Below are 21198 nucleotides of genomic sequence, written 5' to 3'. Positions count from 1 at the left end.
GGATTTGTCTCGTTGTGGTTTGAGCAGGCGGTAGCCTTTTCCCGTCATAAAGGTCCCTCTCTGCTCCTTCTGAATCCTGGGCCGCGGGCCACGCTAGGCCCAGTTTTGCCGCGGCTCGCTTGCACACCTCGTGCAGGTTACCGTCTGCCTGAGAGCCAGTGTCAGTCGCGCTAGGGGGTCTAGACTGCTGGACAGGGAAGAGAGAGTTGTCTTCCTCCTCCTCGTCGTCCATGTCCAAGTCGAGGAGGTCAGAGTTAGCATCGCCCTCCGCATCCTCGTCCCCCGGCTCCCCCTCCTCGTGTGCGAGAAGGCCATCGAACAGAGGAGGCATATCCGGGGATTCGGCTTCCATCATATCAGCCCAGCTCGTCGTGGTAGCTCGCTGATGATCGTTAGCCTTAGGTTTTGCGATGGCTCCGGCCAGACATGAGTCCTGCTGCCTAGCCACCGCCACTCTCAGCCTTCTCTCCAAAATTTTTACCGGCAATGACGCACAGTGAACGCAGGTTTGTGGGTCTGCAAGCGACGTTTGAGCGTGCTTAGCGCCCATGCACACGATGCACATGGGATGGGGGTCCCTGCCCGAGACGGTTGCTCCACATGACGATGGACACGGGCGGGGTGCAGGTTCCCTGCTTTTCGGCTCATTCCCTTTGGCGGGGGTAATGATTGTCGACATAACGGCTGGAGAGAGAAGGAGTGATTCAAAGACACGTCACATTAGTCCGATCGATGGATCACAGGGTAGTTAGCCCTTTTCGCGGCTCGCCTGACGCGTAAAGCCTACGGTGGCTTGACACCACTGTAATTCTACTGTCGTGATAACACGCGGTATTCCTAACCGAAAAGCTCGCCTTGACGCGGACACTATTCGGTGTGACACTCAACACAGTCCCAATCCAATCCACTGATGTCGCGTTCGGTAGCGTAATCCAATGACGGCCCGCCTGTTGAACAGTTAAGCGAAATCAGCGACAGGGTCGGACGTGCTGAGAGAGCTTGTTGTAGTCCCTCACGGAAAGAAAGCGAGAATGACCTCGTAGGGGTCGACCTGAGTAATATAGGTAGGGGCGGAGCCTGATTTCAGGTCGACCTGTCTGTCAGAGACAGACGTGGTGGCATAGGAGCTTCCGTAGTTGGTCACGCCCATAGCGATTCCCATAGTGAAACACCGAGCGAAGTTAGAAAAAGAACCAAAACAGTTTCAGAGCAGGTCGCTTTTACAGTTTACAGTAGTTTCAGTATATGGTCTACATGTACAGTGCAGTAGTGGCCATAAGTGATGTCCGGCTTAGTAAAATTGATAACTTCGCCCTTTATTAAAATATGAACAATGTGTTAAAGAATTTGTAAGCAGTAGTTGTGCTGTTTTTGTGATATTAACACCATGAAACATGCCAAATTGCAGAGGTGGAAAGTAACGAATTACATTTACTCACGTTATGTAATTGAGTAGTTTTTTTGAGTAGCCTACTTCTAGTTCTCTTACGAGAGGTTCTCTCGTATTGCGTAAGTTTAGCTTATGCTACGGGAAAGATTCATCTTCTCGAGATATTGAAGCCAAAAAATTATCCTTAATTTTGTATTCATTGTCAACGCAGTGCAGCAGCTAGCAGACCTAGAGCAGGCCATTTCACGTGCTCATTGGCTGCCCTGCGAGCAACTGCTGCAGCCTACCAGTGAGCCCGTCGTGACGTCACACCCAATGAAGGGCGCCCACGCCTTCATAACGTCACAGCCCGCCGGAATGGGCGTGGCTTAGCGTTTAAAAGTAGGGGCTGTAGGCTGACTTCCCTGATTTTTCGTCTCTTCAGCGAGCTCTTCGCATTGCTGGATCTGAGAGAAGCCACCGCTGCCGTCGAACAGCGAACAGCCAGCTTAGGACAGCGCTGAGGAAGCCGGCCATCTTCGCCACCTTCAGCCATCCGTGCGAGCTACGCTATCCGGCGACGTATCCTCTACCTTGCTAACCTACTCTAAAAGAGTAGCGAGTGTCTTTTTAAAGATGCCTCGCGCTTCCTGGGGCTCGTGTAGAGCCCCGCTCAGCGCCGGAGACCGCCACTTGATCTGCGCTCTCTGCCTGGGCCTGGAACATGCAGAGCTCGCCCTCGCGTCCGGGGGCTGCAAGCTCTGTGAAGCGCTTCCGCTGTCGACCCTGCGGGCTCAACTCGAAGCCTTCAACACCGCAGCAGTCACTCCGCCCTCTGTGGGACCGCGCAGGAAAAAGCGTCGTTCCCTGAGACAGCCGGAACCTGTGGCCACAGCGACGCGCTCACCGGAGAACCTCCCTCGAGCCTCGCTTTCGCCTTCCCCGCCCCTCCTCACCGACGCGCAGCTGCCGCTCACGAGCCTCACTGCCGTCGCATCTGAGGATGAGGCCGAGGGACACGCCACGAGAGACTGGTGCTCCATCCTGGCATCAGACAGCGAGGAATGGTCACTTCACTCCGCCTCCTCGTCGATCCAGGAATCCACCCGTACCCGCGCTGGAGCTGATGCGGAACTGATGCGCCTGCTGACGCAGGCTGTTGACCGTCTCGGGCTCGAGTGGTCGCTGCCGAAGGAACCCGCGCCGAACAGGCTCGACGGCTGTGTCCTTCAAAGTCGCCGCCGTGCAGCTTCAGCAAGCAGGCCCGCTCCATTCCTGCCGGAACTTCACTCGGAGCTGACGAAGTCATTGAATGCACCATTCTCCTCGAGACTTCAGTCCCAGGCCTCCGCATCCCTCTCCCGAGTGGAAGGCGCTGCCAAGAAAGGGTACACGGCTATTCCCCCTGTGGAAGAGGTGGTCGCAGCGCACCAGCCTCCTGTGCGAGCCAGCACCCAGCGTCCAGCACAGCCTCAGCCTTCGCAGCGACGTCAGGGCGGCCGCCCTAGGTCGCGCTCAGACAGCCGTCACAGACCGCCGCCCCCAGAGGGCCTCAGCAGAAGATCAAGCCGAAGTCTGAGCATGCGAAGCCCTCCTAACAAAGAGAGAGAAAAGACGCGCGTGTCCCGCTGTGGCCGGACCGCCGTCAAAGTTTATTTACCTGTCAGTCCCCTTAAAACAAGCTACTGCAGTGGTTCATTTAGCAGCCAACGAGCCGGTTCGTTCACCCTCTCGCCTGCACACAAACGCCGTTTTCACGGCGACCCAGAGAAATCTCAAAAAGAGTATAATGTCTGGTCCGGCTCACGCCGTCTGTGTTTTAAGTGTAGTGAAAGTGCCCACGCCCCAGTGTTCACCCCTACACATAAGCACTTCGAATCTCGTGTCACTCCCAGAACACACTCTCATAAAGCGCAGAAAAGCCGCTCGAGTGTTGAATATAAGAAATGTGTCCACAGGTCTGTGCCCACTATCTGCCCGCTCTGTTACACGATCAAAAAAGCAGGTTATGAATTCGCCCCCTAGCGGCTCACATAGCTGCGTGGGAAACTATCCCAGGGATTTCAAAATGGGTGCTGAGCACAATAAAGCAGGGCTATACACTTCAATTCATTCGCCGTCCCCCGCGCTTTCAAGCCCGGACCGCGACGATAGTGAATGCGGAAGTAGCACACCTACTTCACGCAGAAATAGCAAAGCTGCTGTGCAAAAGGTGCTATTGAAAAGGAACCGCCTTCTCTGAGCGAGTCAGGTTTTTACAGCCGATATTTTCTCATACCCAAGAAGGACGGAGCCTTCAGACCTATCCTAGATCGAAGACATTTGAACAAAGTGCTTGCGAAAAGACCGTTCAAAATGCTTACGACCAGGAAAATCCTCGCGCACGTTCGCCCGAGGGACTGGTTTATTTCTCTAGATCTGAAGGATGCCTATTTTCAGATTCAGATAATACCCCGTCACAGGCAATTTTTGAGATTCGCCTTCGACGGTCATGTATATCAATACACCGCCCTGCCGTTCGGCCTGTCCCTAGCACCCCGTACATTTAGGAACTGCATGGACGCGGCGCTCGCCCCCCTGAGAAGTCAGGGGCTGCGAATAATGAACTATCTGGACGATTGGCTGATATTGGCACAGTCAGAGACAGAACTGCTATCTCACAGAACAGTGCTTCTCAGTCACCTGGAAAGCTTGGGTCTCACGGTCAACTGGACCAAGAGCTCATTACTGCCCAGCCAGTCAATTTCCTTTTTAGGAATAGAAGTGGACTCGGTGACCATGACGGCTCGTTTCTTGACACAGCGCGCGCGCCGTGTTCGCCACCTAGCCGCATCTTTCCAGAAGGGCAGCTTTCTCCCTTTGAAAAAAATTCAAAGGATGTTGGGCTGTATGGCATCAGCTGCAACGGTGCTTCAGCAGGGCCTACTGCGCATGCGCCCGCTCCAACGCTGATTGAATGCTCGCGCGTCCCGCCGAGCCTGTGTTTCTGGCGGCCAGAAAAAAAAATCTCAGCAATCTGACGGAACACCTCCTTATTTGGTCTCAGATGCACCTGCGTTCGCTGAGGGTGGCGCACGTGTCTGGCCATTTGAACGACGGCTCAGACAAACTGTCCAGGGACAATGTTCCCCCAGGGGAATGGTCACTGCACCCCCAAACGGTCCAGAAGCTGTGGCACCTATTCGGCAGAGCGGAAGTCGACCTATGAGCGTCAAAAGACAACGCTCAATGCCCGACGTTCTTCTCGAAGGACGAGGACGCGCTGGCCCAGGTTTGGCCCAGCCTCCCGCTATATGCTTTCCCTCCGGTCTCTCTGTTACCACAGATGATCAAGAGAGTCATGGAAACGCGCCACTCTGTGCTCCTCATAGCCCCGCGTTGGGAGATTCAGATTTGGTTCCCGGAACTAGCACGGCTGTCACTTACAGCTCCGTGGCCGATTCCGGTGAGGGCAGATCTCCTCTCTCAGGCTCGCGGCACGATCTGGCATCCCCATCCAGAGCGCTGGTCTCTGCACGCATGGTTGATCAACGGTTATTCGTTGCCCTGCCAGAAGGAGTGATGAACACAATCACGCAGTCTAGAGCTCCTTCCACGAGAAGGCTCTATGCGTCTAAATGGTCGGTGTTCTCCGGATGGTGCACCGACAGAGGTCTGGACCCACGGACATGCGGGGTGGCGCATCTGCTCACCTTCCTACAAGAGCTGTTGGATAAGGGGAGGTCCCCATCCACACTCAAAGTATACGTGGCAGCCGTGGCAGCGTTCGCAGAATCGACTCACGGCCAGTCACTGGGAAGACATGAGTTGGTCATCCGCTTCCTTAGAGGAGCTAGAAGGATGAACCCGCCGCGCCCCCCGTCGGTTCCTATGTGGGATCTTCATTGGTCCTCGAGGCCCTGAAAGCCTTTCCATTTGAACCACTAGACTCCGTGGGGTTGAAATATCTATCACTGAAAACCGTCTTTCTGACTGCACTGTCGTCAGTAAAACGTGTGGGGGACCTGCATGCGCTGTCTGTCAGCGCGTCGTGTCTTGAGTTCGGGCCGAATGACTCTAAAGTCATCCTCAGACCTAGACATGGCTATGTTCCTAAAGTTATGGGCACTCCATTCAGAGCGCAAGTTATTTCGCTGTCAGCTCTGCCAGCATCTGACAGCGAAAGTGAGGTGAATCTCCTCTGCCCTGTCAGGGCGCTGAGATTTTACATTACGCGCTCCGCCTCCTTCAAGCGTTCAGAACAGCTTTTTGTTTCGTTTGGTGGGCGCACCAAGGGTCTCGCCTCCTCGAAACAGAGCCTGTCCAGATGGATAGTGGACGCTATAGCAGCTGCTTACGCGTCAAAAGGTCTGCAATGTCCTCTGGGCATCAGGGCTCATTCCACGAGAGGCGTGGCCTCGTCATGTGCGTGGTCCAGTGGGATTTCAATCCATGTGTAGCGGCGGGCTGGAGCTCTCCGTCTACCTTTGTCAGGTTTTATAAACTAGAAGTTCCTGCCTTGCAGGCTAAACTTTTGTCAGTTTGAAGGACAGGTGTATTCTGCCCAGATCTTCCTGCTCAGATCACTCTCACGCTCTCCTGGTTGAGCTGCACTAGTAGGGTATGCGCTATGTGCCTATACAGACTGGCGCGGTGCTCTGTATTCCCTATGTGTGCTTATGTACAAGTGATGGCCCGCGTGGCTGGCCACCTTATTTTTTCCACTTATGGGGTACCCCTGAAAGTTCGGGGTCTCATGGTGGATCCTTGGCGCGCACGGCGTTGACAAAGTGTTCCCGTACCGTAAGCTAAACTTACGCAATACGAGAGAACCTCTCGTGAGAGAACGATACTCTGTTACTAAACGTAACCTCCGTTCTCTCTAGAGAGGGAACGAGTATTGCGTAACCGGCCGTGCTCGCGCCACGAGCGACTTCGCTTCAGTCGACGAAAAACCAGGGAAGTCAGCCTACAGCCCCTACTTTTATACGCTAAGCCACGCCCATTCCGGCGGGCTGTGGCGCTATGAAGGCGCGGGCGCCCTTCATTGGGCGTGACGTCAAGCCGGGCTCACTGGTAGGCTGCAGCAGTTGCCCGCAGGGCAGCCAATGAGCACGCGAGATGGCCTGCTCTAGGTCTGCTAGCTGCTGCACTGCGTTGACAATGAATACAAAATCAAGGATAATTTTTTGGCTTCAATATCTCGAGAAGATGAATCTTTCCCGTAGCGTAAGCTAAACTTACGCAATACTCGTTCCCTCTCTAGAGAGAACAGAGGTTACGTTTAGTAACCGAGTATCGTTTTTTAAGTAGTTTTTAAAATCTGTAATTTTACTTTTACTTCAGTACATTTTGATCGAGGTATTGTACTTCCTTACATTTTAAATCATATCTGTTACTGAGTAAAAAAATACAAAAAATAATAATACTACAAGGGGAAACAAATCGCGCTCCGGAAACTACTGCAAGGGCGGGAGGAAAATATTTGGATGTAGAAAAAACACATGGTTGTCCTCGAGGATAGATATACAATTTGCAAAAAATGTGGATGCAAAGTTGCTGCAAAAGGAGGAAACACACAGAACACCATCCCTCTTTGCGGATAAAGGTATGTCCCATTTATATTTAACGTTAGATGCTGAAGGAATCCCGGAATCCAGTCTTGCACATTGAGTTTACAGTATAAAGCAGATGTCACGTAAAAGACACAAACTGATGGATGGATAAATAAATCGAAAGTAGAGCTGTGCAATAAATCAAATCCCGACATGGTCTAAAGTTTGATCTGCGTGTCTCTGTGGGAATGAGCGGTGCCGCTGAGTTTGTCTACTAACGTTACTACACACTCAAACTCGTGGTGTTTTCAGCGTTCACAAACAATACAAGGACTTGAATACATGGACATTTCCAGATCTGCTCTGAGAGAACGCCTAATGAGCATTTTCATCATTTTATTTGAGAAAAAACATTGTCAAATACACTCTGGAACAGGTCTTCACTACAGCCCATCAAAATAAAAGTTCGGTATAACTAGGAGAATTCAGAAAAAAAGGCATGACTATTGTAGGCCTAACCTTACAATAGAACGCACGTCTCAGAATAATAATAATACAATTTATTTGAATATTATTTGAGGAATATTTTTTGTCCACAATTTAATTTAGTAAATCTGTTTGGCAGCACTTCCCCAAAAAATAAAAGGATAAAAGTTAAAATTTTCATTTGATTACCACTGTTTTTGATTATATATCTGTATTTTATCATAAAAAGAAAAAACAATTTTCTGAATAAAATACATTTCATACGACTCTATTTATTATTTTTAACATTTTAATAAATTATTAATGTTAAAAACAAGTTGTTAATCTAATTCATTATCAATTATTGAATTTAGTTGATTAGACAAGTTTTATTGAAATTTTAATAAACAAAACAAACCAAATGGTTTCAAGTCATTCTAATGTCATTCAATCATTCTAAAAAATAAAATTTTCATCCATTTAACTGTCACTTTATTTGATGATAATAATAATAACAACCATAATTTAATAATACAGTTTATTTATTTACTCTGAGTAAATTTTAAATGAGCTACTTTTTACTTTTACTTGAGTAGATTTTTAGACCTGTAATTTGACTTGAACTTAAGTTAAATTTCATTGAAGTACAGTAATAGTACTTTTACTTGAGCATAATATTTTAGTACTCTTTCCACCTCTTCCAAATTATGCCATCATAAATTTTGGTCATACAAAGAAATTATGAATACATGCAAAAACAAGAGAGAACCAATGAAATATTAATAACTAATTATGTTGTATTCAATGCTTTTTCATCTGAGTTTTTTTGCATAGTAATTAGCATAGTGACCTGTAGCTGTAGTTTTTTTTTTTTTTTGCATATACTTTTGTCTGTTTTGTTCTTATATTTATATTTAAAAAATAAAATGTACATATACATTTATATAAAATATACATATATATAAAAATTAAATATTTTCCAAATATTTTGATGCTTTAATTGAACTTGTAGAGTCATTAAAAACAAATATCTCCTCCGGACATCATTTTTCCCTATCTACGGTATCTCAATTTATGCTCATTATTTCAGATACAAATATTGAGCATGAAGAGCATGAAGACTTCTGTTTTCCATCATATGAACTCTCTATGAACCTGGAGAAATGTCTCAGAGTCATGGTTTCTGTTGAGTAAATGCACTTTCTGTCATGCTAACTCCTCGCATTAAGGTTTTCCATTTACCTGTCAACAGCAAAGTTGAGAAAATCACGTTGAATCTACCTCATCACATGAGCTGTTTAAAGTTCTGTGTAGACTATAGCTAACCTCCATATTCTCTTCTGCCTTAAACGCCATGGATGGTTGCTAAGGTGTTGCTAGGGTTTTCTCAGTAGTTGCTTGTAAGTCTACCTGTTTTATCCTCTGGCAGTGAATATTATATGTCTGGTCACAAAATAACTATTGTCCCCAACAAACCAAATTATTTGAGATATAATTTATGTTGTTAGCACCCGTCATGGTTAATAGATTAGGAGTTTGCTCTCATCACTAAAAAACTAAAAGTCTAATCAAAACGTCACTAAAAAGATTCCAAAATGCTTCCCAAATATTTCATTCTTCTTGTGAAATTCTCTTAACTCCAAGTCATCCAGAGTCACGGTCAAAGCCGTTTCGAAAGACCACTGTTCGCCAGCAGCATCTTCTTTGTTTTCAAGTAGAAGTTCACCTATGGAAATCACGCGGAACCGTCACAACTCTGCCGTCATTATGTTAAGCCTGCTCACCAACTCTATACACAATGTGATTGGCCCGACCAGAGTTTGGTTTTTCCAGCTCGAATGCCAACGGAGAGTTGCTAGACCACACTGGCTGCAAAAAAAGGGGGAAAAAAAGGATTTTCTGCCGCTAGGGTGCGTCTAGATTTCTAGGCTACCCTAAAACCCATTGGTTGATTCAGAATTTGACATGTTGAACTGCTCAAAAAAACAGAGCAACTTTCAAGATGTCAACCTACCAATGTAGTTGACTGAAACTGGGATATGAGAATATATTTTAACAACCAGAAAAAACATACATGGCTCGATAGAAACCCTGTGTCATAGCGTAATAAAGCCGTGAATTAATGCAGCACCGCTGACGTGTATTTGTGCTGGCGCTGTATTGATGATCTCATCAGTAAACTAGACGTTCAGGAAACATTTATTGTTTCAAACTCTGCTGTGTTGCGTAACCTTTCTGCAAAAACACGTTCGCTCATTTCTGGGCAATAATTTGGAGACTTTTGGTCTTTTTTCACTCCACGCCCAGTGTTTCTGTCCAGTCCAGAGCGGATGAGAGCTCAGACACACAAATACAGCTCATCTAGTGACTCAAAGACAAACGCATGACTGCACACTTATGGACACAGTCATAATATAACCATGAACTGCAATATTTAACCAATTGTGTATGAAAGCAAGAAACAAAATCCCCACAGAATGATGTATATCGTACATGAGGTGAAACATTTTTTTTTTTGAGTTTTCCCATGTACCACAGTTTTAATAATAACAGATGCCATGTGTCACCACAGTAAATTGTAGTATTCTTTCAAAATATTTTGCCTACACTATGATCATCTGAATTCTTGCTCTAAACTTAACAACTACCTTACTAACTATTAATAAGCAGTAATTTGGAGTTTATTGTCCCACCAATGTTCAAGATATGGTTATGGCTTTGCTATATGGTACAACATGATATCTAGCATTTTACATGGAGATTTCGAAAGCACTGTAGGTTGTTGTTTCATCGTCTTAATGCTTTTGTTATCTTCTCTCTCTAAGGTCCTCATAACCGTGTGTCGCGGTGTCCTCCCAATGAACATCAGTGTCTGGGTCCAGACCTGTGTGTTCACATGAGCAAACTGTGTAACGGGGTCCCCGACTGCTCTGATGGAGGAGATGAGGGGCCGCACTGCAGAGGTAACACACAGTGCTCACTCATATACTGCTGTATAGTTCTGCTCATCACACATCAATATTATCATTATAAATATGAGTCATATTAGTAATATCAGTCTTTCTGTAGAAATGAAGCTTGACACAGAAACAAAGTTTCTACTTAATGAGCAAAATTGCATACAATAATAATGCTAAGATTTCAGGGATATATTTTGAATGTAAGTCTATTTTATCTTGTGGCCTTGACAGATTATTCACTTGTTTTTTACCTATAGGCTTATTTCACCCATTTAATCACCCTCATGTTTTTGCAAACCCATTATATCTTTGGAATCCAAAAAATTTTTTTTTCAATATTCTCAAATCATTTTTTTTCCATCCATTGAAAGTCCACACAGCACTGACCTTCATAAAAAGATTGTAAAAGAAATGCATATGAATGGAGTGGTTTAATCTAAATCTTCTGAAGAGACATGATAACTTTACAATGAACAGATTAAATTTAGGCTTTTATTCACATATAAACTTTACTCAACACACAGACTCAAAGCACATCATATATGGTAAACAGCAGCTCAAATGTGCTTGCAATTTTCAAAAGCTTGGACATTTAATGAATAGACAAAAATTTTGTCGCTGTGTCCCAATTCACACTATGCCCTAAAATTATGTACTCTTTTACAAAAGGTACATACTTTTGAGTGTGTAGCAGAAGAGTTTTGGGACAAACTACCACATCATAATTGTGTCTTAAAGGGATAGTTCACCCAAAAATGAAAATTAGCCCATGATTTACTCACCATTTACTCACCAAGTCATCGTACGTGTATATTCTTCTTTCAGATGAATGTTATATTAAAAAATGTCCTGGCTCTTCCAAGCTTTATAATGGCAGTAAATGGCTGTATATTTTTTGAAGTCCATAAAAGCGCATCTATCCATCATAAAAGTGCATCTATCCATCAGAAAAGCACATCTATCCATCATAAAAGTGCATCTATCCATCATAAAAGTGCATCTATCCATCATAAAAGCGCATCTATCCATCATAAAAGTGAATCTATCCATCATAAAAGCGCATCTATCCATCATAAAAGTGCATCTATCCATCATAGAAGTGCATGTCCATCATAGAAGTGCATCTGTCCATCATAAAAGTGCATCTGTCCATCATAAAAGTGCATCTATCCATCATAAAAGTGCATCTGTCCATCATAAAAGTGCATCTATCCATCATAAAAGTGCATCTGTCCATCATAAAAGTGCATCTATCATCATAAAAGCGCATCTATCCATCATAAAAGTGCATCTCCATCATAAAAGTGCATCTATCCATCATAAAAGCGCATCTATCCATCATAAAAGTGCATCAGTCCATCATAGAAGTGCATGTCCATCGTGCATCTGTCCATCATAAAAGTGCATCTGTCCATCATAAAAGTGCATCTATCCATCATAGAAGTGCATCTGTCCATCATAAAAGTGCATCTGTCCATCATAAAAGTGCATCTGTCCATCATAAAAGTGCATCTATCCATCATAAAAGTGCATCTGTCCATCATAAAAGTGCATCTATCCATCATAAAAGCGCATCTATCCATCATAAAAGTGCATCTCCATCATAAAAGCGCATCTATCCATCATAAAAGCGCATCTATCCATCATAAAAGTGCATCGGTCCATCATAGAAGTGCATGTCCATCATAGAAGTGCATCTGTCCATCATAAAAGTGCATCTGTCCATCATAAAAGTGCATCTATCCATCATAGAAGTGCATGTCCATCATAAAAGTGCATCTGTCCATCATAAAAGTGCATCTGTCCATCATAAAAGTGCATCTATCCATCATAAAAGTGCATCTGTCCATCATAAAAGTGCATCCATCCATCATAAAAGCGCATCTATCCATCATAAAAGTGCATCTCCATCATAAAAGTGTATCTATCCATCATAAAAGCGCATCTATCCATCATAAAAGTGCATCGGTCCATCATAGAAGTGCATGTCCATCATAGAAGTGCATCTGTCCATCATAAAAGTGCATCTGTCCATCATAAAAGTGCATGTGTCCATCTGTCCATCATAAAAGTGCATCTGTCCATCATAAAAGTGCATCTATCCATCATAAAAGTGCATCTCCATCATAAAAGCGCATCTATCCATCATAAAAGCGCATCTATCCATCATAAAAGTGCATCGGTCCATCATAGAAGTGCATGTCCATCATAGAAGTGCATCTGTCCATCATAAAAGTGCATCTGTCCATCATAAAAGTGCATCTATCCATCATAGAAGTGCATGTCCATCATAAAAGTGCATCTGTCCATCATAAAAGTGCATCTGTCCATCATAAAAGTGCATCTATCCATCATAAAAGTGCATCTGTCCATCATAAAAGTGCATCTATCCATCATAAAAGCGCATCTATCCATCATAAAAGTGCATCTCCATCATAAAAGTGTATCTATCCATCATAAAAGCGCATCTATCCATCATAAAAGTGCATCGGTCCATCATAGAAGTGCATGTCCATCATAGAAGTGCATCTGTCCATCATAAAAGTGCATGTGTCCATCTGTCCATCATAAAAGTGCATGTGTCCATCTGTCCATCATAAAAGTGCATCTGTCCATCATAAAAGTGCATCTATCCATCATAAAAGTGCATCTATCCATCATAAAAGTGCATCTATCCATCATAAAAGCGCATCTATCCATCATAAAAGTGCATCTGTCCATCATAGAAGTGCATGTCCATCTTAGAAATGCATCTGTCCATCATAGAAGTGCATGTCCATCATAAAAGTGCATCTATCCATCATAAAACAAAATATGAACAAATGTGAACCTCCAGGATTTTCTGTCCATTTTAAAACATAATTGACCCTTCGCAAAGACCCGCCCCCCTTAGTTACTGTCGCTATGTCCGACAAACTACGCCGCTCTCACGCACACACCATGTTCTCACGCAGTGAAAAATACATCGCGGATCAGAGAGGAGACTGACAATACGCTGTCAGACAGGACAGACCAGGTTACTTTTCGGTTACTTTTGATATGAAACATATTAAACAAAGTCTCACCTTTCAAATTTGGTCATTTTTAAAAAGAAATTTAAACAATAAATACCATTTTGTAGCTCTTTGATGTGTCTTGACAGATCGCTGTAGAGCCTCAGTTAAAGATGCTCGTGAACCGATAATCTCTTCCTTCTAGTTCATTCATAGCATCAAATAAACATGAATGAACATAAGGAATGTTGTTTTAACCGCGGAAAGGCATCAGTATATTCAGTTTTTCAAGTTAAAATCCTCCCATGTTAATCTACTAACTCTCCTGACTGCTTTGTCGGACAAAATGGCGGATGGCGAAGTATGATTGGTCAGATCACCTGTCAATCAAGCTCCCTGCGAAGGGTCAATTGGATTCAGGAGTTTCAATTGTTTTAGTGGTATAAATCTGGTGAGAGTTTAGCATCTCTTCACAGAAAGAACATAGACCTGGATCATCTCTATCAAAATCTTGACTTCATCACGCCTGGTTATGGAAACTGCCATGCCTCAATCAGAAGTTCTGAAGTTCCATATACACAACATATAATATTCCAGGAGATCACAAAGAACCGCAGGGTAACAAGGATCTACAGGCTTCTCTTGCACTGGCTAAGATTCATATTCATGAGGCTATCAAACAAACACTGAACAAGAATGATGTGCACAGCAGGGAGACTGCAGCAAAGAGGAAGACACTTCTGTCCAAGAAGAACACTGCAGTATAACAACTGCCAAATACCACATGGATGAACCAGAAGACCATTGGAAAAATGCGTTTTTTTTTTTTGTAGATGAGTCCAAAATAAAATTTGTTTTAAAAAAAATTGTTTAAATAAGAAACATACAATTTGGAAAAATAAATGCACATGCCATATATTATAGCAACCGCTTCCCAACTGTAAAGCTCAAGGTTATTAGTTTTAAATAATTATGTGTTATTAAATAATTTGCTGCCTCTGGACCAGAATAGAGTGCCATCATTGATGGAACTATGAGTATTGAGTTATCTGAGGAAATTTCACTATCGAAGAAAGAATGGCCCAACATTTCTCCAAGCTGTGATTTTCCTCCAGGCGTGATTTTTTCCCCTCCAAATAAATTAAAGGGATCATTAAATGCATTTTCAGATCTTTATATTTTGTTTCTGAAGGTTAGTTAATGACCTTAGCAAAGTTTTTTTTGCGCCAAATATTTGTAAAAACAAGATTTTTCCATCCTCCGATTTTCACTCTCTGTCAAGAACACAATGATTCAAGGTGCGTTACTTCTTGCAGAAAACTGTTGTGGTTGGTGAACTTAATTGCACAGTATCCACATAACTACATATCTATAGTACGCATTTCATGAACTACACTGGGACATATTCAATTAGACCAGGGATCACCAACCCTGCTCCTGGAGAGCTACTGTCCTGCAGTCTTCAGTTCCAACCCTGTTCCACCACTCATGCATGTAATTATCAAGTAACCCTGAACAGCTTGATTAGCTGGTCCAGGTGTGTTTGATTGGGGTTGGAGCTAAAATCTGCAGGACAGTAGCTCTCAAGGAGCAGGGTTGGTGACCCCTGAATTAGACATTGCTTTCTTCACATAATAAATTAATATTCAACTCAAGAAAACATGAATCCGTGTATGTACTGATTTGATTAGCAGCCTTTAATGACACTTGGGGCAATATTTTAAAGATCTAAAACGCAAGTGTCAAGCGCAAAGCGCAAGTAACTTTGTGGGCGGATCTCGGCGCAGTTGCTATTTAACCGGCGGGATAAATTACACTTGCCCTCGACGCATATCTAAAAGGGGTTGGTCTGAAGTAGCTTCATTATTCATAGGTGTGGTTTGGGCATAACGGGAAACAAACCAATAAGAGCTTTATATCACATTCCCTTTAAGAGCATGATGAACGAGGTGCGCTTGTTACATGGCGCAATACTATTATAATGGCGCATTTACCAGGCGCGCTTCAGAATCGGTTCACAGCCGAGGAGATCGATGTTCTCGTCAGGGCCGTAAAAGAAAGAGAAGTGACATTGGGCATGGGACAAACCAACCCAAATTAGCTTCGGTTAAACATGCATATAATAATTTGGGTAAATGTGTAAGGTTTATGCCTAATTTTCCCATCGTCATGGACACAATAATGATTTCACTCGTGTTTTAATATTTTTTCGTATAATAATTTATCATTTGCAAAATGGAAAAAGCATGTGTGTAGATGAGAGAATCATCTACATTGTATGCGCGTTGTTCACACTCTGTATTATGGCCAAGCATGCGCGCTTAAAATAGCATCTGAATGTATGCGCAACGCGCCACTAACTTTAGACTAGGGGCCCTATTTTAACGATCTGAAACGCAAGTGTCAAGCGCAAAGCGCAAGTAGCTTTGTGGGCAGATCCCGGCGCTGTTGCTATTTTCCCGGCAGGATAAATGCCTCTTGCGCCTGGCGCAAATCTAAAAGGGGTTGGTCTGTAGTAGCTTCATTATTCATAGGTGTGGTTTGGGCATAACGGGACACAAACCAATAAGAGCTTCATATCACATTCCCTTTAAGAGCATGATGAACGAGGTGCGCTTGTTCCATGGCGCAATACTATTATAACGGCGCATTTACCAGGCGCGCTTCAGAATCGGTTCACAGCCGAGGAGATCGATGTTCTCGTCAGGGCCGTAAAAGAAAGAGAAGTGACATTGGGCATGGGACAAACCAACCCAAATTAGCTTCGGTTAAATATGCATATAATAATTTGGGTAAATGTGTAAGGTTTATGCCTAATTTTCCCATCGTCATGGACACAACAATGATTTCCCTCGTGTTAAAACTTAACGCGCCATTGACTTTAGACTAGTTTTTTTCTGGTCAGTGGCGCAATTGTTTTATAGAACAGCAAAATAGCATGAGGGAAAGTTTGCGCCGGAACACGCCTCCTCTTTGCGCTGAACCGCCCCGGGGAGCGCAAGTGTATTTCTTAGTTAACCGACGTGTGTCTGTGGAGGGAAAAGTCCGCTTTGCACGGGTGCAAAATAGGAATGATACATGGGTCGGTGTACAAAGTCAATTGCGCTGGGTGCAAGATAGGGCCCTTGGTCTCTTAATAGAGTTAAACGCTGCCTTAACGTTTCATGTACTAAACAATTCACTGTCTTTCTGACTGAATCATGGTATATTCAATAACTGATATATTTACTACTGATGCACAATGGTTTATCCTGCTTTGAATTTGTTTGGAATTATTTTGCTGGCAGATCAAAATTACACAAATTGACTGGCAATATATACAATGCTACTCAATATTAACTTATTGTTTATTAAACTGTTGTAAAAAAAAACAATATCGCACCCCTAAATACAAAGTTTTATGACTTTTTTATTCGAGTTTTTTGTGTAGTTTTTTTATAGGACTTGGGCAAAGATCTGAACTCAATGTACAGGTCAAATAGTGTATACAAGGAAAGGAAAATTCCTGGGCTTTTCAAATGCAGTTAACCTTGATCTACCTATTTTAGCTTCACCCCCATATGCACACACTCTCTCTCTCTCTCACACAGCTGTAGTGTCTCTCTTTATGCATGAAACCAGTGATGTGACACAAACTCGTCTGGACATGAACACACTGGCGAGGTGATAGAGGACAACAAACCAGAGGAAATCACTCTTCTGAAACCTGGAGCGATACAGGCAGAAACTGCTTGAGTTCAAGATTTATAGGTCAATTACAAATCTAGAGTTAGATTACCTATGAAATGTTATTGCCATTTACAAACTTGGCATGATTCACATCAGATATGAGATAGCAAATGACACTGGTTCTGTATATCTTGTGACTGTTCACTAAAAATCAGCAGGGTTTGGAAAGAACACCCGCCAACCTGTCAAATACAGGTGAAAATCCACCGTGGATAACGCAAACGCATTTTAATACACTAGCCAATTTGTCAGCTTATGCTTCATAAATGATGTTCTGTTACTTTGCATGGCATAGCGATCAGAGCCCTTGCACCAAAAGGCTCACTTTAAAATTTGAACACATTGTTTTCTATGATTATATGCACCACTCGCCGTCTATCGAGATGTCCAAGGCATGGTGTTTCCCGTCTGGTTTGCTCCGCTGGAGCCCATAGGAGACAATTAAGAGGACACTTTTTCTAATAAATGTCACATGTCCAAGACTTTTGGACAGAAATCGCCCTTGCGTCTTTATTGCTACGTGAAAGTAAAATCAAGGCAATAATAAGAGAAGTCACAGATAATTTTGTCTTTATTTTATTTTTTAGGTAACACTTTGCAATTAGGTTTATTTGTTAACATTAGGTAATGTATTACCTAACATGAACTAACTATGAGCAATACATTTGTAACTGTATTTGTTAATCTTTGTTAACATTAGTTAATAAAAATAAAGGTGTTCTTGTTTGTTCATGTTACTTAACAGTGCATTAACGTCTCGGTTACGTATGTAACCCTCATTCCCTGAGTAGGGAGCAGAGACGTTACGTCGGATGACGACGAATGGGGTTTCGCTTATAACGTCTATCGACTTCGAGTATTACAAAACGAGCCAATGACAAAGAAATGCCATGGGTCTGCGGAATTTGCATAGCGTATCTCCGCCTTACCTCGTGGGTATAAAAGGAGGACGCCGGCAACAGGCAGATATGTTTCTTCGCTGAGGAGCCAAGACTGATCTCAGGCGATCCCCGTGGTACAGCGGAAAGTGGCAGGAAGACGTAACGTCTCCGTTCCCTACTCAGGGAACGAGGGTTACATACGTAACCGAGACGTTCTCTTTCGTTGTCACTCCAAGTTACGTCGGATGACGACGAATGGGGTTACCAGTCTAATCACGCCACCTTCTCAGCTGTCTTCCAGTGCCCTGCGTAAATCTGAGATCCCTGTCGTGAGACTGGCATGGACGAAGGACTCCTATTTAGCACAGGAATACCAAGGTACACTGGGGAGCATATCCCAAAGTTTAGGGGAAGTATGCAATTACTGCCAACCCAGAGGGGGGACTTAGAGAATACACATATGACCCGAAGGAGACATATGGAGAACACTGGGGCGTCCAGCCGCAGGTGGAATATTTCAACCCCAGGGGTGACAAGGTGGCTTGCCAAGGGAAAGACACATGCTCAAAGAGGCTTACAGTGGAAATACACATGTGGGGGTCGCTCAGAGGAGGGACCATGCACACGGGAGGCACCTAGCCGACGCGCAGGCAATAGACACTGGCGCCAACGTCAGGAGTGCTGGAGGAGCTCAGGGCTTTCGGGGAAGCTCACCTGAGGAGAATATCGCACGTATCCAGTCCGTGGAGTGGAATGGCGAGCAAGCGAAGAAACCTGAGCGGGTCCGGTACTAGCTGGTTGAAGCGAGTACACGAGAGGACACTGGCTCCACTCTGAGATTATAGAATCTGGCGAATGTGTTAGGTGTCGCCCAGCCTGCAGCTCTGCAGATGTCTGTTAGCGAGGCGCAATGCGCTAGAGCCCAAGAGGATGCCACACTCCGGGTGGAGTGGGAAGTCACACCAAGGGGGCACGGTCGACCTTGCTGCTGGTATGCCAAAGCAATGGCGTCCACTATCCAGTGAGACAACCTTTGCTTTGAGAGAGCCTTTCCCTTCAGCTTCCCACCATAACAGACAAAGAGCTGAAACCTGAAACACTGCGTCCTGTCTACATAGGCGCGGAGAGCGCGTACTGGACATAGCAGTGCAAGGCTGGGTCTGCCTCCTCCAGGGGCAGCGCTTGCAGGTTCACCACCTGGTCCCGGAAGGGAGTGGTAGGAACCTTGGGCACGTATCCAGGCCGGGGTCTCAGGATCACGTGAGAGTAAGCCGGCCCGAACTCCAGGCACGCTTCGTCAACGGAGAATGCGTGCAGGTCCCCTACCCTCTTGATGGAGGCCAGAGCAACCAGGAGCGCTGTCTTCATAGACAGGAATTTAAGCTCGACTGACTGCAGGGGCTCAAATGGAGCACTCTTCAGGGCAGTTAGAACCACTGAGAGGTCCGAAGAGGGAATGAGAGGAGGGCGATGCGGATTTAGTCTCCTCGCTCCTCTCAGGAACCTGATAACCAGGTCGTGCTTCCCCACCGACTTACCTTCGATGAGGTCATGGTGTGCAGCAATAGCGGCAACGTAGACCTTCAGGGTGGAGGGAGACAGCCTTCGCTCCAGCCCCTGTTGAAGGAAGGAAAGCACAATGCTGATCGAGCATCTCCGGGGGTCTTCTTGGTGAGAAGAGCACCAGCTGACGAAGAGGTTCCACTTCAACGCATAGACGTGTCACGTGGACGACGCCCTAGCGGAAGTGATGGTAGCCACCACCGCTGGTGGTAGGGTACTCAAACCTGCCTCGTCCCATTGAGGAGCCACACGTGGAGGTTCCAGAGATCGGGACGAGGGTGCCATAGGTGGCCCCGTCCCTGAGGAAGAAGGTTCTTCCTCAGAGGGATCGGCCAGGGAGGTGCTCGCGAGGAGTACTAGTTCGGAGAACCAGGTCCGGGCGGGCCAGTACGGCGCGACCAGAATGACCTGCTCCGCGTCCTCCCTGACCTTGCGCAAGGTCTGCGCAAGAAGGCTCACTGGGGGACACGCAAACTTGTGGCCCTGCGGCCAGCTGTGCGCCAGAGCATCCGTGCCGAGCGTGCCCTCGGTCAGGGAATAAAACTGGGCGCAATGGGTCGAGTCGTGGGAGGCAAACAGATCTATCTGTGCGTCCCCGAATTGGTTCCAAATCAGCTGGACCGACTGGGGATGGAGTCGCCATTCTCCAGGGAGTGGCTGAAGCCGTGAGAGCTCGTAGGCTGCACAGTTCAGGGCTCCGGGGATATAAATGGCATGAAGCGACCTCAGATGCTTCTGACTCCATATGGGGAGGTGGCGAGCAAGTTGCGACATACGGCGGAAGCGTAGACCACCTTGATCGTTGATGTACGCTACAGTGGCGGTATTGTCTGAGCGGACTAGTATGTGTTGGTTCTTGAGCATGGCCCGGAAGCGGCGCAAAGCAAGACGTACGGCCAGCAACTCGAGGCAATTGACATGCCAGAGGCGACAGGGTCCTGTCCAGGAGCCCGCGGCAGCATATCCATTGCACATGGCACCCCAGCCCGTGGAGGAGGCATCTGTCGTTACAACAACATGCCGCGAAGCTCGTTCCAGGGGCACTCCGGCCCGTAGAAAACTGAGGTTCGACCACGGGGTGAAGGTCTGACGGCAGGTCGGAGTAACTGTTACTCGGAGGGTGCCGTGTTGCCATGCCCACCTCGGGACTCGGTCGCGAAGCCAAAGCTGAAGCGGTCTCATATGAAGCAATCCGAGCGGCGTAGCCGCGACTGCAGAAGCCATATGCCCCAGGAGCCTCTGAAAAAGTTTCAGTGTAACCGCACTCTTGCGCTCGAACTGTCTCAGGCAAGTCAGCAGTGACTGCGCGCGCGCTAGCTCGTAAGCTGCGCGGACATGACGACCGAGTCGATATCCATACCGAGAAAGGAGATCCTCTGCACGGGGCAAAGTTTGCTCTTCTCCCAGTTGACCCGAAGGCCCAGACGAGCTAGGTGCCGAAGCACCAGGTCCCTGTGTTCGCAACCTGAACTCGAGAGTGAGCTATGATCAGCCAGTCGTCGATATAACTCAGGATGCGAACCCCATGTTCCCGAAGGGGAACAAGGGCAGCCTCGACGACCTTAGTGAAGATGCGAGGAGACAGGGCTAGCCCGAAAGGGAAAACCGCGTACTGGATGCCTGCCCCTCGAAAGAAAACCAAAGGAACGGTCTGTGTCAAGGAGAATAGAGACATGAAGTAGGCGCCCTTCAGGTCGATCGCTG

At 45.6% G+C, this 21198-nt stretch overlaps 1 protein-coding gene across 4 annotated transcripts in view; it reads left to right on the top strand.

Annotated features, from left to right (window-relative positions):
- lrp1aa (low density lipoprotein receptor-related protein 1Aa) overlaps positions 1 to 21198 on the top strand; it is a 264759-nt gene that overhangs the window by 41469 nt on the left and 202092 nt on the right. For all 4 annotated transcript variants that reach the window (XM_077204508.1, XM_077204507.1, XM_077204510.1 and 1 more), the window contains exon 3: positions 10194 to 10331. In XM_077204508.1, coding sequence (XP_077060623.1) covers positions 10194 to 10331 — 138 coding nt within the window. The remainder of the gene's footprint in view (positions 1 to 10193; positions 10332 to 21198) is intronic.

The sequence above is a fragment of the Siphateles boraxobius genome, unplaced genomic scaffold (assembly GCF_051911475.1).
Source record: "Siphateles boraxobius isolate OS27281-9 unplaced genomic scaffold, OSU_SipBor_1 5, whole genome shotgun sequence".
NCBI classification, from domain to species: Eukaryota; Metazoa; Chordata; class Actinopteri; order Cypriniformes; family Leuciscidae; genus Siphateles; species Siphateles boraxobius.
This window is presented reverse-complemented; position numbering and strand designations above follow the sequence as displayed.